Raw genomic sequence first — 17,681 nt, forward strand, 5'->3', positions numbered from 1 at the left:
CAGCTTGCATTTCTCATTAAATAGCGTGCTGTTTACATCACTACAGGTAAATGCATTGAAAGGATGATTTAGTGTTATTATTTTTCAATGCATGCAGTTATAAAACGGGAAATAAATTTATATAAGGCCGTATACTTTCAAACTGATCTCTCTTTAAAATTAAACAATTGTCTTCGGTGTCATCTCCTGTAGGAAATTTTAATCTAACCAATTCGTAAGTTAATGGATTTACATCATCAACCAATATTTCTGCAGGATTTTCGACACAATTAAAAGCTTTAAGCAAATATGCAGGGAATGTATTTAGTCGACTTCCCTGTTCAATCTGATCAATCACAAAAGGAACTTGAATAATTCCACTGAAATAGATTTTAAATTTGTTCCACGTGGTTTTTATCAATATATCTCGAATGTTCTCCATCTTTCTCCAATTATTTTCCATTGCTCTGGTATCTTTCGGTCGAAGAAACTCTTCCCTATTTTCATAAATATAAATATTTCCACCTGACAGGAATGCGGAACTCTATTGTGAAGTTTATTCAGACTTTCAAACGTATCTTCGTAAGGGTTGGAAGACTCGCAGATGTCAACAATGAAGTATATTTGTGAAAAGTCTGAAGGAATCATCCAGTCAGAATTGTTAATACGTGAATTGTTAGAGTATTCGTACTTTTTAACTGTGTTCGAAAATATTTTCTTGTCTTCTTCATTGACGATTTCGTTGTATATTATTATCGAAAGGTCCAACGAAAAGACAACTTTTTCCAAATTATTGAAGCAACTTTCTGGAATTTTTTCGTCTCTAAATAAACCGAAGTAAAATATAATAAAATTGTAATCAGTTGTAATCTCCGTAACACGTGGTACAGTAGAATCGCTAGTGACATTCAGGAGAGGTACTTCCGGGTTCTTATACAAATACAGGGCAACGAGAAATTCTTTGATGGTTTCGTGCACCCAATCAATGTAAGGATTATCGTCAATGTCAAAGCAATGAACAAGAAAATCCAAACTGTAACCAAAATACTTATAAATGTTACAGTCAGATTTCTTTATTTCGTCGAATGTAATTTTTTGTTCCTTATCGAAGGGATAGAATCGTCCCTTTTTAATGGAATTTTTCTCGTAAATCAACTTTCCTAATGTAACTAAACTTTGTTCCATAAAAAAATACTTTCCTATCTCCTCATAGAAATAATGTATCGATAATTTTCTCTGTAGTCTGTTTGTAATCAATTGCATTATATAAATATACAAATCTGTCTTTCTTTGTATATTCTCTAATCGATTACATTTATGCATACAACAAAGCATATGCAAGAATAACGGATATTTAGACAACGATAAATAAAATTCGTTTTGTAATATTTTAAGGAGTGTTTGTGTTTTATCAACATCTTGTTTGAACACCAACTTTACGTATTTTTCCTGCTGTTCTGGCGGAAATCCCATAAGATAGAATCGAAAATTCACGCATTCTCTTATTTCTTCTGCAAGGTGAGGACGACTCGTCATAATAATCGTCAATTCTCGAAAAATACCGATGGAATCATTTAAGAAACGTTTGCTTTCATGAAAATAGTTTTCATTTTCATCGCATCCATCTAAAATAATTAACACATTTAAATTTGCCTTCTGAATTTTCTGCCCGGATCCCCTTGGGTATCCCCAAATATCATGTAGAATTGCATTTTCAAAGTTACGATGTGTCTGACGTTCCTTTAACGTAAAGAGTGTAACAAAGTCGAAATGACTTAAGTAATTATTTGAGGGATTACCGACAGCCCAATCGTACGCAATCTTTTTGCACAATGTAGTTTTGCCATAACCAGGATCCCCACATACAAGAATGCTCGTATGTCTATTATTGAATTTTTTAAATATATCCTTGATATCAAGAATACCACCAATTGGAGTACCAAAATTATCTGTTTCCCGCAGTTTTAAACTAACGTAATAATCGTTTAGAGGAAAATCTCTTCTCTTATGATCCCATAAGAAAGACCTCATAAAACTGTTTTCTGTTTGGTAAAATTTCTTCAGTCGTTCTTTATTTTCTTGAAGTATTTCTGAAAATATTCTCGATTATTAGATTAAAAATACTTGTTCAAATTATTTTCTATGTTACTTCAAAATGTAGCAAAATATACAGCATATATACAGTAAAACCTGTACATTTCAAATTTGAAGGTTTAAAAATGGCCAGTTTGATTTGTGGAGAGGGTTTATTTAATCCTGGAGTTATATGTAAAATTCAGGCTCAGTGTACAGATCAGTAATATTAGGAATTTAATTCGCGATTTTAGTCTATAATAATGGTTTAGATACGTGATTCATCACTTAAATCAACAACAAGAAAATTTACATGATTTAAAATAGATCTTTATTAATGTAAATCTCTTCGTCATTTCATAAATGCGAAGTTCAAAATGAATTCCGGGATCAAAGAATTCTGCTCTAAACCAAATTATGGATTATTTTATAAAAGTTAGATTTAGTTTTCTGATAAATTAGCAATATTGATATCGTGGCTGGCTTGTGCAACTGTATTGATTCTATATTAAACAATAAACCAAAAGGATTGGCAAATCATGACAGGTTTTTGACACCTGCCAAGCTTTACTTAACTAGGGACTTGATATCACAGGTTTTACTGTTTATTATCTATTCTGTAGAATGAATCATACCTAATTCATCTGTATCGATTATTGGATTGCGTGCACCAATGTTTTTGTTATAAGATTCATAAACTTGCAACATGGTGGAATTCATTTAAACTGAAAGTATAGTATATCACAGTTAGTGTAACGTTGATTGTTCAAGATCTCAAACAGTTGTTGAGAAATATGATAGACAAACTTACCACTTTCAGCGAGTGTCTGAAGGATTATTTTGCAGAAACTTGTGAACTTTGTTTAGGATCCACTTAAGCACGTTGTTCAGTTGCTTGGTGAAATGAATCTGAAAGAAATGAATCAATACAGTTCAGAAAATTCATTAAATTTGAATTTGTTTTCATATTCTAGTAGGCAGCGCGAAGATAGTATAAAGTTCGAAAGAAGACTCGATAAAATGTAAAAAGTAATTCAAGTTTACAGTTTATATATATGTGTGTGTCTCGCTTCAGCATATATAATTGCCAGACATAGCTGATTTTATACATCTTCCACGTGTTTTTTAATCATTTATAATATTTTTTTTTAAAAAAAAACCCTTTTTGAATAATAACACTATTAACCGTAGCATTATTAGTAATGGAGCATTCAACGACTATACAAACAGACAAACATGGTTATCGAAAACTTAATTTAAATGAACAGTTATACAACCTCGCTTAATAAGGAGGGACGTTTTGCATAACGAGTGATGAGGAGAGAGGAAGTTCCGGATTGTGCGCATAACTGCTTATTTCTTTCTATATATCCTTATTTTTAATAAAGTAGTGAAAAACGTCATACAATTTCTTTCCAATTAGCGCTGTTTTGCTGTATTTCATAAGAGTTTTATCCTCCGCCATGATTAAATCCTATTAATAAGATAGAGACGATGCCAATTACATATGCAGTATTGTGGAATAATACTGACAAATATAAACAACGGAAATCTCATATTTATCAGTAGCGCAATTATTTTCATATTACAGTACACTAGTAATATGCAAATACTAAGTATAACCCTTGTTTCTATTATCAATACAATACGATTCTAAAAGTAGTTATTCGGTAATCCAATATCAATAGCAGTTTGTTACATTCTACTCTATATCTGCAATTTTCTAAGAACTAACTTCGAATAATGTTGAAAGTGAAAAATATATATATCACTAATCTATACTTAAATGCAATTTGATGAAAGATTGCTGACATTTATGTTGTTACACAATAGATTTTCACATCAATTATACTATTAAAATGAATATCAATTTATCATTTTCTATCGGCAGAAAGGTCGACTATAAGGTTCAGCTTGCATTTCTCATTAAATAGTGTACTGTTTACTGCACTACAGGTAAATGCATTGAAATGACGATTTATTGTCATTATTTTCCAATGTATGCGGTTATAAATCGGGAAAAAACTTGATATGAGGTCGTAAACTTTCAAACAGATCCTTCTTTAAAAGTACAATTGTCATCGGTGTCATTTTCAGCAGTAAATTTCAATGTAATCAACAAGAAAGTTAATTGATTTGCATCATTAACCAATATTTCTGCAGGATTTTCGACACAATTGAAAGCTTTAAGCAAATATGCGGGGAATGTATTTAGCCGACTTCCCTCTTCAATCATATCAATGACAAAAGGAACCTGAATTATTCCACCCAAATATATTTTAAATTTGTCCCACGTGTTTTTGATCAATATATCTCGAAAGTTCTTCATCTTTTCCCAATTATTTTCCATTGCTCTGGTATTTTTCGGTCGAAAGAACTCTTCCCCTATTTTCAGAAATATAAAAATTTCTACTTGACAGCATTGCAAAACTCTAGCGTGAAGATTATTCAGATTTTCAAACATATCTTCGTAAGAGTCGGTAGGCTCACAAATGTCAACAATAAAGTATATTTGTGAAAAATCTGAAGGAATCATCCAGTCAGAATAAGTGAGGGTGAATTATAAGAGTTTTCGTGCTTTTTAAACATGTATAATAGAAAATTGTTAAAACAAAACCAGAAAAAAAACCTGCATTGTTAAAAACCGATCAAAGATCGGATTAGATGTGCTAGTCATATGAAACCGCGACGAGAAAAAAATGCTATTGATGTAAAACAGAACGCAATACTTGTAAATAATTAATAATTGTAAACGAGCGTCCTCCAGTAGAGATGGACCTTTGACATGGCGCTCGTATACAAATATTTACAACATAGAAATTTTGAAAAGGGTGAAGGTTAATGACAAAAAGGAACATCGCGTCGGGTCATAAAAATTATAAAACGTCACAAACTAGACAACAATGGGGAAAAATTTGTGCAAGTTCCAAAGTACCATCAACACTTTCTGTCCAGAGTTAACGGATGGTGTCGGGTAGATTCTTCGAAGCGGATCTTTCTCGTGACTCGAACAGAAATCGTTTTTCACTTAGGAACAGAATTGGGACCAATCGGGGAGCGGGAAAAAGAGATGTAGAACCAATCGGGTAGACAAAAAGGGAGAAAACGGAGATTAATAAGGCCGATTTTGAAAAACACCAGAAAACTCTCCGAGAGGCTTCAGAAGACACAAGACGTGCGCGCCAACGTGTGTCCATCGAGAAGTCCGCCGACATCAGCCTACGAGTCTGCTTACTGCCGCTACTCCGCGGCTTATCTTCGAGCGACGCTAGAAAAACACCCTACAGACTTGGACCCTTTGAACCTTTCAACTGTTTAAAGAACTCTGTGCTTAGTGTAAGTTGTTTTATGTATGAATAAACGGGTTTTTGTGAGATACTTGTCATCTGTGTCTCCTCCGCCACACCCATACGCGAACGACCTTAGACCATCTTGTCAACGAATTATCGATACCCCCGCCCCAGAAGTCGGCGAACTTACACAAAGCAAAATACTTTCCTATGAACACATTGCGATTTATCTGAAGTTTTCTTTTTGTACTCTTTGTAATCAATTGCATTATATAAATATACAAATCTTTGTATATTTTCTAATCGATTACTTCTGTGCATACAACAAAGCATATCAAGGAATAACGGACATTTAGATGAACATAAATGAAATTTATTTTGCAATATTTTAAGGAGTGTTTGTGTTTTATCAACATCTTGTTTCAACACCAACTTCGCGTATTCTACCTGCTGTTCGGGTGAAAATCCTTTAAGATCAAATCGAAAATTCACGGATTCTCTTATTAATTCTGCACGGTGATGACGACTCGTCACAATAATAGTCAATTTTCGAAAAATACCAATGGAATCATTTAAGGAATTTTTGCTTTTAACAAAATATCTGTTATCTTTATTGCTTCCACCTATAATAATTAATACATTTAAATTTGCCTACTGTATTTTCTTCATTTCTGTTTGTGAAGTTCCCCAAATAACTTGTAGAACTGCATCTTCCACTCTGTTATAAAACTGAAGTTCCAAAAATGTTAAGAGTGTAACAAAGTCGAAATGACTTAAGTACTCGTTTGAGAGATTATCGACAGCCCAATCGTAGGCAATCTTTTTGCACAATGTAGTTTTGCCATAACCAGGATCTCCACATACAAGAATGATCGTATGTCCATCACCGACTTCTTTAAATACATCTTTTTATCAAGAATTTCACCAATTGAACTACCAAAATTATCTGTTTCTTGCAGTTTTAAGTTAACGTAATAATCCTTTAGAAGAAAATCTTTTTTCTTATTCTCCCATAAGAAAGACCTCTTGTAACTGTTTTCTTTTTGGTAAAATTTCTTCACTCGATTTTTACTTTCTCGAAATGTTTTTGAAAAAATTCTGGATTATTAGACAAAAAATATTTGTTTAAAAAATGTTATATGTTAATATAAAAAGTAGCAAAATAAATAACAGTAAAACCTGTAAATTTCGAATTTCAATAGCTGAAAAAATGGCCATTTTGAGTTATGGATAAATTACAGATAATTTCGGAGTGACGTGTGAAATTCGATATATCCAAATCATTATTATTCGATATTCGAATAATAATGATTTGGATAAGTTATTCATTAGATAAGATTATTAACACGAAAATTAGAAATAGATCTTTATTAATGTAAATCTTTCTGTCAGTATATAAATGCAAAGTTCACAATGGCTGCCGGGAACGAAGAACTTTGCTGTAAAACGGAAATATGAATTATTATAAAAGCTAAGTTTAGTTTTTTTGCTAAATTAGTAGTATTGATGTCGTTTCTTGCTGATGCAGCTGTATTGATCCTATATTAAACAATGAGCCAAAAGAATTGGCACATCTTAACAGGTTTTTCTACACCTGCCGAGCTTTATCTATCGAGAGACAGAAGATCACAGTTTTTACCGTATTTATTATCTATATTTTTAATATGAATTATATCTAATTTATCTGTACTAAAGGTTTGATTGGGTGAACCATTTCCTGTTTTAGAAGATCCATCAACTTGTAACATGGTGGAATTTATTTGAATTGAAACTACAGTACACCACAGTTAATGTAACTTTGATTGTTCAATATCTCAAACAGTTGTTGACGAATACGATATAGAAGCTTACCACTTTCAGCAGCAGCCTAAAGCATTTGTTTTTGCCGACTTTCCTGAAACTTGTGGACTTTGTTTAAAATCCACTTAAGCACGCTCTTCAGTTGCTTGACCGAAATGAAACTAAAATAAATGAAGAAATAGAATTCAGAAACTTTTTATAACGATTGATTTGTTTTCATTCTCTACTGGACAGCCAGAAAACCGTATAAATTTCCGAATGAAGACTCGATAAATTGTGAAAAATAATAACTTAAAAATGTGAGTTTACAGTTGATTATACAGTATAGGCCTACTGCGTATACGTATTTCTCTCCAGCAAATATAATCACCAGATCGTGGTCGATTTTAAACACTTTTCGCGTGTATTTTATAATTTATAAGAATTACTTTTATAAGACTTTTTTTAATAATAACACTATTAACCGTAGCATTATCAGTAATCGAGCATTCAACGCCAACCCCGAGAAATAAAGATGGCCACCGAAAAAAATAATTATTATTAATTTAACTTATGATAAACAATTATATTTAAATTGTAATTGTAATTATGTTTCAAAAATACTTATTCAATAGCCTTATTTATATTTTTACGTGCTTGAAAGGTGCACCGAAGTAAACGGTAAGAAGCAAAATTCTAATATTGCTGCAGCCGTGAGGAAATTACAAAAAAATGGAGTTAAAGTTGATAGAAAATATAAAATCGAACACGTAATTACACCTATTTAGTCTTAATTCTTACCAAAAATAAATCAAGAGAGAATGAATTACCTGACTACACATTCGACCAATTCCTCTCAACTGTAACGAGGATAACACGACGGTTTTGTGACGTAATCAGGAAAAATAGTTCGTTATTTTTTCAAATGTAATTTATTCTAAAATATCTAGATTTAATTATTTTTTCTTCGTGTAAAACTGTAATTTCGTGTAATTCCTAATTTTCGTGCTACAGTTAACAATACCCGACAGTATTTGGAGATACAACCACCGAAACTAGTGTATGAAAAATAAATAACATCTGGGCGTGTTTCTGTATGTTAGTTTCTGTTTCGAATATGAAGAACGCCATAAGATAAAATAACAGATAATATAGTTTTGATTGTGAACGTTAAAGAAAGTTGTTTATCTGCTTATCATACGACTGTTGTACTTTGTGTAGCCGAGTAATTTCTGCTTGATTAAGTTAAGTAAGAATATTGCATTTAATTATTCTTTTCTGCATTTTCACTCAACTGTAATCCCTACTCTTTGTAACTGTGATCTAATTCTAATTTAAAAGGAAAAAGAATAAAGATTAATTATATAAACGATGGTAATGCAGTAAAGGTGAATAGCTTAACTGCGTTACCATACAATAGTGAAAACCTTATCATTCAGATAAAGTTTTCACTTTTGTTATATAATATGTATTATAATTGGATGTTGAGTTTACCTTTCTGGAAGCAGAGTCAGCAATGTCATCAATGAAAGACGTTACTGCTCCAGGTATGGATGGTGTTTTCTGTAGAATTTTATAAGAAATTGTCCTGAACTGTTTATATATTTAGCTTTTTTGTTTAATAATATGTGAAAATCAGAAGACCTTTCATTAAATTGGCGTGTAAGTGAAATTATTCCAACACACAAAAAAGGTCGTAGGGATCAGGTGAGGCTGCTCGGTAAAGCAATGAAAACGATAACGATATACGAGAGATTTATCGTAATCTTCTCCATTGCAGTTTGGACTGTCGACTGGCGATAATCGACGACATGTGGAAGGGGTTGAGTCAAAGATTAATGCCTCGTTCACAAACAACACAACTCGTTTATTATACAATCAACTTAGAATAAAAGTACTATTCTCCCGAAGTATTGAAGCTCTTGTAGATTTCGCTGTAGTCTTCGAAAGAAAAAGAAGAAAGTCTGGCAACAAGGGTGGTTTTCTATCGCTGACCAGATGTTGCATTCTATGACTAATTCTAGAACAAGAAACGATGTCTGGTGAATGCAGATCGGAGTTTCCGAAGTTTCTTTCAACGAAGATTTATGTTTCATTTAAAAATTACGAAGAAGGAACCTGGCGGGAAACACCCCGCGAGGGACATAGCCTCTCGGGACACCACGGCAAAGAACCTAGTTTCCTTGTGGTATGAACTTAAATATCTTGTGGTCTTGCAAATCATCCGTTACATTACTGGTTATTAATCCTCTTTCTCAGTTTCCGATTTTGTCTTTCTCTGTTATCATATGAAATTGGAAAAGATCGGTTCGAAAAAGACGATTGTTTATCACAATTCGACATTGCCTTTGGTTAGGTGTTGAACGAACCTTGTACAGTACCTAAACTAGCATTCTATTTTTTGTGCATCTTTGACTTATGAATGATTTAATGTACTAATTTTTTTTATTTTTACTGCGGGATTTTAATAATAAAATAACTTTATTTTCCCCCTTTTTCTCTATAATTTAATTTCGTTAATTTTAAATAATGGCAACGATGAAGATTAGATTTTATTTGAATATGGTTAAAAATTGCTTTTTTTTATTTCAGCTTAAGGCCTGAGAATCGTCAAAAGAACAATAGGGGTATTTGGTTGTTATCTTATATTTCTAAGATATTCTGTAAGATTCTGCATAAGCGATAGGGTTTCTCATTTTCCGGTCTTTTGCATATAAGAGAAGACAGACGTTATATATTTTATTACACGTGTCCTGGAGATTTCTAGTTTATTTGCGAGATATGTTGCAATACTTCTCTTTTCTTCTGGTTTTCTCCATTTGTCTACTTCGTCTGCTTTAATAGCGGTATCGAGCTTATAGCCCAGTAATTCGGCCAGTACAGTTGGCTTTTAATAATCGGGTTTAATGAAGAGAAAACTTTATAGTTGCCATACTTCGTACTCGGTTGTATACTTACCAACTTGCATAACATGGCATAATGCAGTTATCTAAGCTTACTGTGTGTACGGTTAGAAATTAAAACAGTATCGATGCAATTTCCAGATATTACGGGTTCTGACAAGTAAAGGATTTTCAGAGTCCTGCCACAAATACACTACATACTGATTATTGATAATCTCTGACGTGACTTAATAAGCAAAAATTTAAAAAGAAACTAATAAGCGGGATTTAAATTAAATACAAAACGTATTCCTGACGGTTTATGAGTTAATTATACTTCTATCTTATCAAACTTACCACAAAATATTAAAAAACAAACACTAAATCTTTAAGTAATTTGCGGGAATTTTCCAGAATAAAAAGAATTTTCCTGTGTTGAAGACAGTCGAGATCCCGTTAGAGAAACCATAATGTGTGATTAGTTATGTGGCTGGATAATTATGGGAGAATTTTAGATATTCAAATTGGTTTTCGTTCTAATTTCTAAACCTTGGATAATATTTTTGTATTGTACACTTGTATTCAAAAAAGGTTAAAAAGAAAACGTGGCAAACTTTCTGTCCTTTTCGTAAAATTGCAATCGGCATTTCATTCTTTCGATAAAAATAATTTATGGCGACATTTATATGGGATTCATCTAAATTATGGATTTGTTAATTATTTAATACAATTATACACTAATTCGAAGACTTGCTGTACTATTAATGGAAAGAATACGAATATATTTTATACGCGTAAAACCGTTAACAAACATAAGGTCATGATTCTTCGCCTCTACCCATTAGAATATCAACATTATAATTTACCATTCCACCACTTTCTAATAAAAAGTCAATTGGACTACCAAAATTACCTGTTTCTTGCCGTTTTAAATTAGGGTAATAATCGTTTAAAGGAAAATCTCTTCTCTTATTCTCCCATAATAAAGATTTTATATACGTTTTCTGTTCGGTAAAATTTCTTCACTCGCTCTTTAATTTTTTCAAATCTTTCTGAAAAATTTCTCGATTATCAGACAAAAAATACTTGTTTAAATTATTTTATATCTTACTATAAAATGTAGCAAAATAAATAAAATATATATAATAAAACCTGTAAATTTCGAACGTAAAGGAATCAAAACATATCCTGTTTAAGTTATGAACAGGTTAATATTTGCAGCTCTATTTATCCTATATTAAAAAATGAGCCAAAAGAATTGGCAGATCTTAACATGTTTTTCGACATATGCCAACCTTCTATTAACGAGGAATTGAATATCACAAATTTTACTGTATTTGTTATCTGTATTGTAGAGTAAATCATACCTAATTCAACTGTAACCAAATGATAGAGTTCATAATTTTCTGTTTTAGTATATCCATGAACTTGTAACATGGTGGAATTTATATGAACTGGAACTACAGTACATCACAGTTAATGTAACTTTGATTGTTCACGATTTCAAACAGTTGTCGACGAATACGATAGACAAACTTACCACTTTTAGCGAGTGTCTGAAGAGATTATTTTGCAGAAACTGTGAACTTTGTGGAGGATCCATTTAAGCAAGTTATTCAGTTTCTTGATGGAATAGATTCAGAAAACAGTATAAATTTCAGAAAGAAGACTCGATAAATTGTAAAAAATAATAAAATAACGCAAGTTTATAGTTGATTATATACAGCATATACGTATCTCTCTGAAACCACTTTTAACTGCTAAACACATATCAATGCATTTAAATCGGGCTAAACACAAAATGCGATAAACTGAAGAATGGCAAGAAATAATGTTTAGTGATGAAAAGTTTAATTTATATGGTCCTAGTGATTTAAAAATAGAAAGCAGAGTTAAAATAAGCCATGGGTCTGTAATAATGATTTGAGGTAGTTTTGGAGGTAAATGGGATGGATGCGAAGGTAAAACTAATTTAGTATTTGTTGACCAAAATATAATTACATTTGGTGAATTAATTGCAGGTCATAAATAATAGTTTCAACAAAGTAATGCTCCAATTCGTGTCTCAATATCAACAAAAAATTAGTTTAAAAAAGAAAATATTGGTGTAATATTGACTAACCTTCGTGCAGTCCAGATGTAAATCCCATTGAAAATTTATGGGAAAATTTTAACAGCCATTGTTTATCAAAATGCGAAAACAATATGAATCTGTAAATCAATCGAAAATTGCAATAATGGATACTTGGGATAAAATTAAGAATGAACAATTAAAAAAGTAATAAACTCCACACCTAACAAAATTTTTCAAGTAACTGTTAGCCAAAGGGGGTGAAACCAAAACATTAAAAGTGTTTAAAATATATTTAAAATTTATTTTTATGTAATTTTAGAATGTGTATCTATGCTTTGGTAACAAGTAGAAAAGTGATAACTTCTATTATATTTATTAAAAGATTAAAAGCTTGAAAATGATATTTTTGTAATTGTCTTAAAACGTGTAAATCTGTTATCTAATAAAAAATTTAAATAAATTATGAGAAATTACAAAATTTGTGGTGTTCTTATACTTTTGTAACCGACTGTATATCTGAGAGGCAAGATGGCCGTCTACTACCTTGTCATAATATTGTAGAAGTAAAGTTGTTCTTTTCCCACATCTTCTACCGTCCACAGTGTAATACGTCCGTAAATTTTCAGATTACTTTTCCAAGCGTCTTTCGGATTTTCATACGCATAGCGATTTACAGCCACTACTTCTCTCAACAGAAGTATGTCGTGATAACAGGAAAAACGCATTGGAACTTTCCTAATGTTTCTCGGAGAAAACACGACGCTAATTATAGTAAAAGAATAATTATTTAGTGTTATTAAACATGCTATAAATACTTTTAAACAGTTTAATTTCATATTTACCTTCGCTAGTAACTTTCGATGTGAAATTTATCTGTTATTTTTTCAACAAATTACCCGTGAGTCAGTGCGCGACGTTCTGAGTCACGTGATGTTGTGAACGGACTTCAACGATTCTTACTTGGACTTAAAACGTCAAACGTGTACTTCTGCTTGCCGTACACGTTTAACGTTTGAACTTGCGCCTCAACCTCTCTATTGATTAATTGTGCAGTGATAGCGTCACGCTTCTATGCCAACACGTAACTATTAGGTGTCACGTGGATTATGTGCGCTCACGTTCGTTATGACGTCAGACTTTTTAAAAATTTAAATCCGGATTATTAGACACGTTTTGTTGTAGTATAGTGTTCGGTTTTCAATCTTCCTTTGTCTCGTTGGTCTCTCCTGTATGGCATACTCAATAACTATCTATTAATGAACTAAATTTCAAGGAAAAAATTGCGTATCGACCAATAACGGAGCCAACCGCGCAGTTGAGTATCTTCGTCCTGATTATCGTATGTCTCGATGTTTCCACCTTCGATTTTGGCACTACCAACGCTTCATTCTTTTTCGAGTTTAATAAAACGTACAACACAGCAACCCACACCCACACGCTAACGTCTACACCTACTAAAATAACAGTCTGTTTCACTCCCCATGCCATTTCTTTTTCCTCTCGCTGCCTACCGTAACATCGCGCACGCCGCATTACTACGAACAGCACTCTCTACGGGAGGAAATTAATTTAAGAAATAATAAAGAAATTATTTCTGGTAAAGAGTATTTTTGATTGAAATATCGATGAAAATAATTTAAAAATCAAATATTTTATTAATAATTCTACACCGAATTTATTCTAAAATCCAGCAACGAGTTACGTAGCTTTCCTGGCAAAATCATTATAAAGACCATCAGAATCGAAAGCTCGTGAACACAAAGACAATGGTTAAATTTGCAGCTTGGAATGACCGAACAGCCCATCAAATCGGATAAAGGGAAATCTTTGCCCGCTAATTATACAAGTTGACATCGCTTGTCACCTACACGGAATCTTTGTGTGGCGTGATTAATCACTGTTGTTAACTTACATGGAAGGTGTGACGTTATTCACATTTCGCGTAGTTATTTTACCATAGTAACCATTGGAAGACTCGACATCAGCATTTTATGTATTTCATTTGTTAAAAGTAAATGGCACAGTGAGCACGCGTTATCCCAGAACCACCATGTAAGCTGTCGACAGTCCTGATTGAATATAAAGAAACAAAAGACTCTCAGTTTTCTTCTTTAAAAATTTATAGGCTGATGCAACATTTTTCAGAGATTTTATTCACAATTAATATAACTTTATTAATAAGTGCAAAAATACATAAATTGTAGTTTTTAACATACAGCAATTGTTATCCTGTTATATTAAACATCCATTTTCTGGTAAAAACTGGCTCTAATTCGATTTAAATTCTACTCAATAATTGCCATCGCCTACCAAGTAACTAACACCGGATAATGTTGAAAGTATAAGGCTATTCTATACTTAAATGTAATTTGTTGTAAGATTGCTGACTTTTATGTTGTTACAAAATAGATTTTTACGTCAAATATACTTCTAAAACGAATAGCAATTTATAACTTTCTATTGACAAAAAGGTCAATTCTATGGTGCAGTTTCATTCCTCATTAAGTAATATACGGTTTACTACACTACAAATGCATTGCAAGAATGATTTAGTGTCATTATTTAGCAATGCATGCACTTATAAATCAGGAAATAACTTCATATAAGGCCGCATACTTTCAAACAGATCTTTCTTCACAAGTAAACAATTGTCTTCCGTGTCATCTTCTGTAGTAAATTTTAATCTAACCAATTCGTAAGTTAATTGATTTGCATCATCAACCAATATTTCTGCAGGATTTTCGACAAAATTAAGAGCTTTAAGTAGATATGCAGGGAATGTATTTAGTCGACTTCCCTGTTTAATTTGATCAATCACAAAAGGAACCTGAACGATTCCACTAAAATAGATTTTAAATTTGTTCCACGTGGTTTTTATCAATATATCTCGAATGTTCTCCATCTTTCTCCAATTATTTTCCATTGCTCTGGTATCTTTCGGTCGAAGAAATTCTTCCCATACTTTCAGAAATATAAATATTTCCACTTGACAGGATTGCGGAACTCTATCGTGTAGTTTATTCAGGTTGTAAGACATAACGTCAGGGTTGGGAGACTCGCAGATGTCAACAATGAAGTATAGTTGTGAAAAGTCTGAAGGAATCATCAAGTCAGAATTGTTAATGCGTGAATTGGTAGAGTATTCGTACTTTTTAATTGTGTTCGAAAATATTTTCTTGTCTTCTTCATTGACGATTTCGTCGTATATCATTATCGAAAGATCCAACGAAAATACAAGTTTTTCAAAATTATTGAAGCAAGTTTTTGGAATTTTTTCGTCTCCAAATAAACCGAAGTAAAATATAATGAAAATTGTAATCAGTTGTAAACTCTGTAACACATGGTACAGTAGAATCGCTGGTGACATTCAGCAGAGGTACTTCAGAGTTCTTATACAAATACAGGGCAACGAGAAATTCTTTGACTGTCTCGAACACGCAATCAAAGCAAGGATTATCGTCAACGTCAAAGCAGTGAATAAGAAAATCCAAATTATAACCAGTAATCTCATTGGTGTCACCGACACATTTATTTAATTCGTCGATCGTAATTTTTTGTTTCTTATCGAAGGGATAGAATCGCACTTTTTTATTGGTATTTTTCTCGTAAATTAACTTTCCCAATTCAACTAAAATTCCTTCGAATGGAAAAGACTTTCCTATCGGCACTTCGAAATTTCTCTCAAGTTTTCGCCTTGATCTGTTTGTAATCAATTGCATTATATAAATATACAACTCTGTCTTTCTTTGTATATTTTCTAATCGATTACTCTTGTGCATACAACAAAGCATATGCAAGAATAACGGACATTTAGACAAAGAGAAATAAAATTCATTTTGTAATAATATAAGGAGTGTTTGCGTTTTATCAACTTCTTGTTTGAACACCAACTTCGCGTATTCTTCCTGCTGTAAGAGTGAAAATCTTTTAAGATCAAATCGGAAATTTACGGATTCTCTTATTTCTTCTGCACGACGAGGACGACTCGTCACAATTATGGTCAATTTTCGAAAAATACCAAAGGAATTATTTAAGAAATTTTTGGTTCTATCCAAATGGTAGTAATCTTCATCGTATCCATCTAAAATAATTAATATATTTAAACTTGCCGTTTGTATTTTCTTTTTCATTTCTGTTTGTGGAGTTCCCCAAAATACTTCTAGAATTGCATCCTCTACGCTTTTATTTTGAAGTTCGCTTAATGTTAAGAATGCAACAAAGTCAAAATGTCTTAAGTAATTGTTTGAGGGATTATCGACAGCCCAATCGTATGCAATCTTTTTGCACAATGTAGTTTTTCCATAACCAGGATCGCCGCATACAAGAATGCTGGTATGTCCATCATCCACTTCTCGAAATATATCCTTGATATCAAGAATTTCACCAATTGGACTACCAAAATTATCTGTTTCTTGCAGTTTTAAATTAACGTAATAATCGTTTAAAGGAAAATCTCTTCTCTTATTCTCCCATAATAAAGATCTCATATAAATGTTTTCTGTTCGGTAAAATTTCTTCAGTCGCTCTTTAATTTTTTCAAATCTTCCTGAAAAATGTCTCGATTATCAGATAAAAACTACTTGTTTAAATTATTTTATGTTACTATAAGATGTAGCAAAATAAATAAAATGTTTATAATAAAACCTGTAAATTTTGAACCTAAAGGAATAAAAATATATCCTGTTTAAGTTATGGAGAGGTTAATATTTGCAGCTGTATTTATCCTATATTAAAAAATGAGCCAAAAGAATTGGCAGATCTTAACATGTTTTTCGACATCTGCCAACCTTTTATTAACAGGGAATTGTATATCACAGGTTTTACTGTATTTTTATTATTTGTATTGTAGAATAAATCATACCTAATTCAACTGCATCCAAATAATAGAGTTCAGAATTTCCTGTTTAACGATATCCATAAACTTGTAACATGGTGGAATTTATATGAACTGAAACTATAGTACCATCACAGTTAATGTAACTTTGATTGTTCAAGATTTCAAACAGTTGTTGAATCATAAGATAGACAAACTTACCACTTTCAGAGAGTGTCTGAAGGATTATTTTCAGAAACTTGTGGACTTTGTTTAAAATTCACTTAAGCACGTTGTTGAGTTGCTTGATGGAATGAATCTGAAATAAATAAATAAATACAATTCAGAAAACTCTTGTAAAATTTGATTAGTTTTCACTCCCTACTCTAGAGCCAGAAAACAGCATAAATTTCAAAATGAAGATTGGATAAATAATAAAAAATAACGAAATAATGTAAATTTACAGTTGATTATATACTGTATATACGTATCTTTCTTCAGCAAATATAATCACCAGACCTTAACCGATTTTATACATCTTCCAAGTGTATTTTATGATTTTTAAGAGTTTTCTATATAAGACCTTTTAATGATAACACTACTAACCGTAGCATTATCAATAATCGAGCATTCAACGGTTACACCGAGAGATAAACAAGGCTACCGAAAACATAATTTAAATTACAATAAACAATTTTATTTTTCATAATGGTAATTGTTTCAAAAATACTTATTAAATGGCCTTATTTATAATTTCTCCAATTGAAAAAATAGAACGAACTGAACGGTAA

General features: G+C 31.9%; 1 protein-coding gene across 1 annotated transcript; it reads right to left on the minus strand.

Annotated features, from left to right (window-relative positions):
- Nucleotides 1-3,984: 3,984 nt before the first annotated feature.
- LOC136980582 (NACHT, LRR and PYD domains-containing protein 3-like) lies at nucleotides 3,985-16,640 on the minus strand. The gene is made up of 2 exons (XM_067276721.1): nucleotides 14,602-16,640; nucleotides 3,985-4,002 (listed from the first exon to the last, which is right to left on the minus strand). Exon 1 carries the CDS (start codon nucleotides 16,562-16,564, stop codon nucleotides 15,326-15,328), a length of 1,239 nt encoding a protein of 412 aa, XP_067132822.1. The 5' UTR covers nucleotides 16,565-16,640; the 3' UTR covers nucleotides 3,985-4,002; nucleotides 14,602-15,325.
- Nucleotides 16,641-17,681: the final 1,041 nt, after the last annotated feature.

Source organism: Centruroides vittatus, unplaced genomic scaffold (genome assembly GCF_030686945.1).
Source record: "Centruroides vittatus isolate TY-2023 unplaced genomic scaffold, ASM3068694v2 contig_715, whole genome shotgun sequence".
In the NCBI taxonomy this organism is placed as follows: Eukaryota; Metazoa; Arthropoda; class Arachnida; order Scorpiones; family Buthidae; genus Centruroides; species Centruroides vittatus.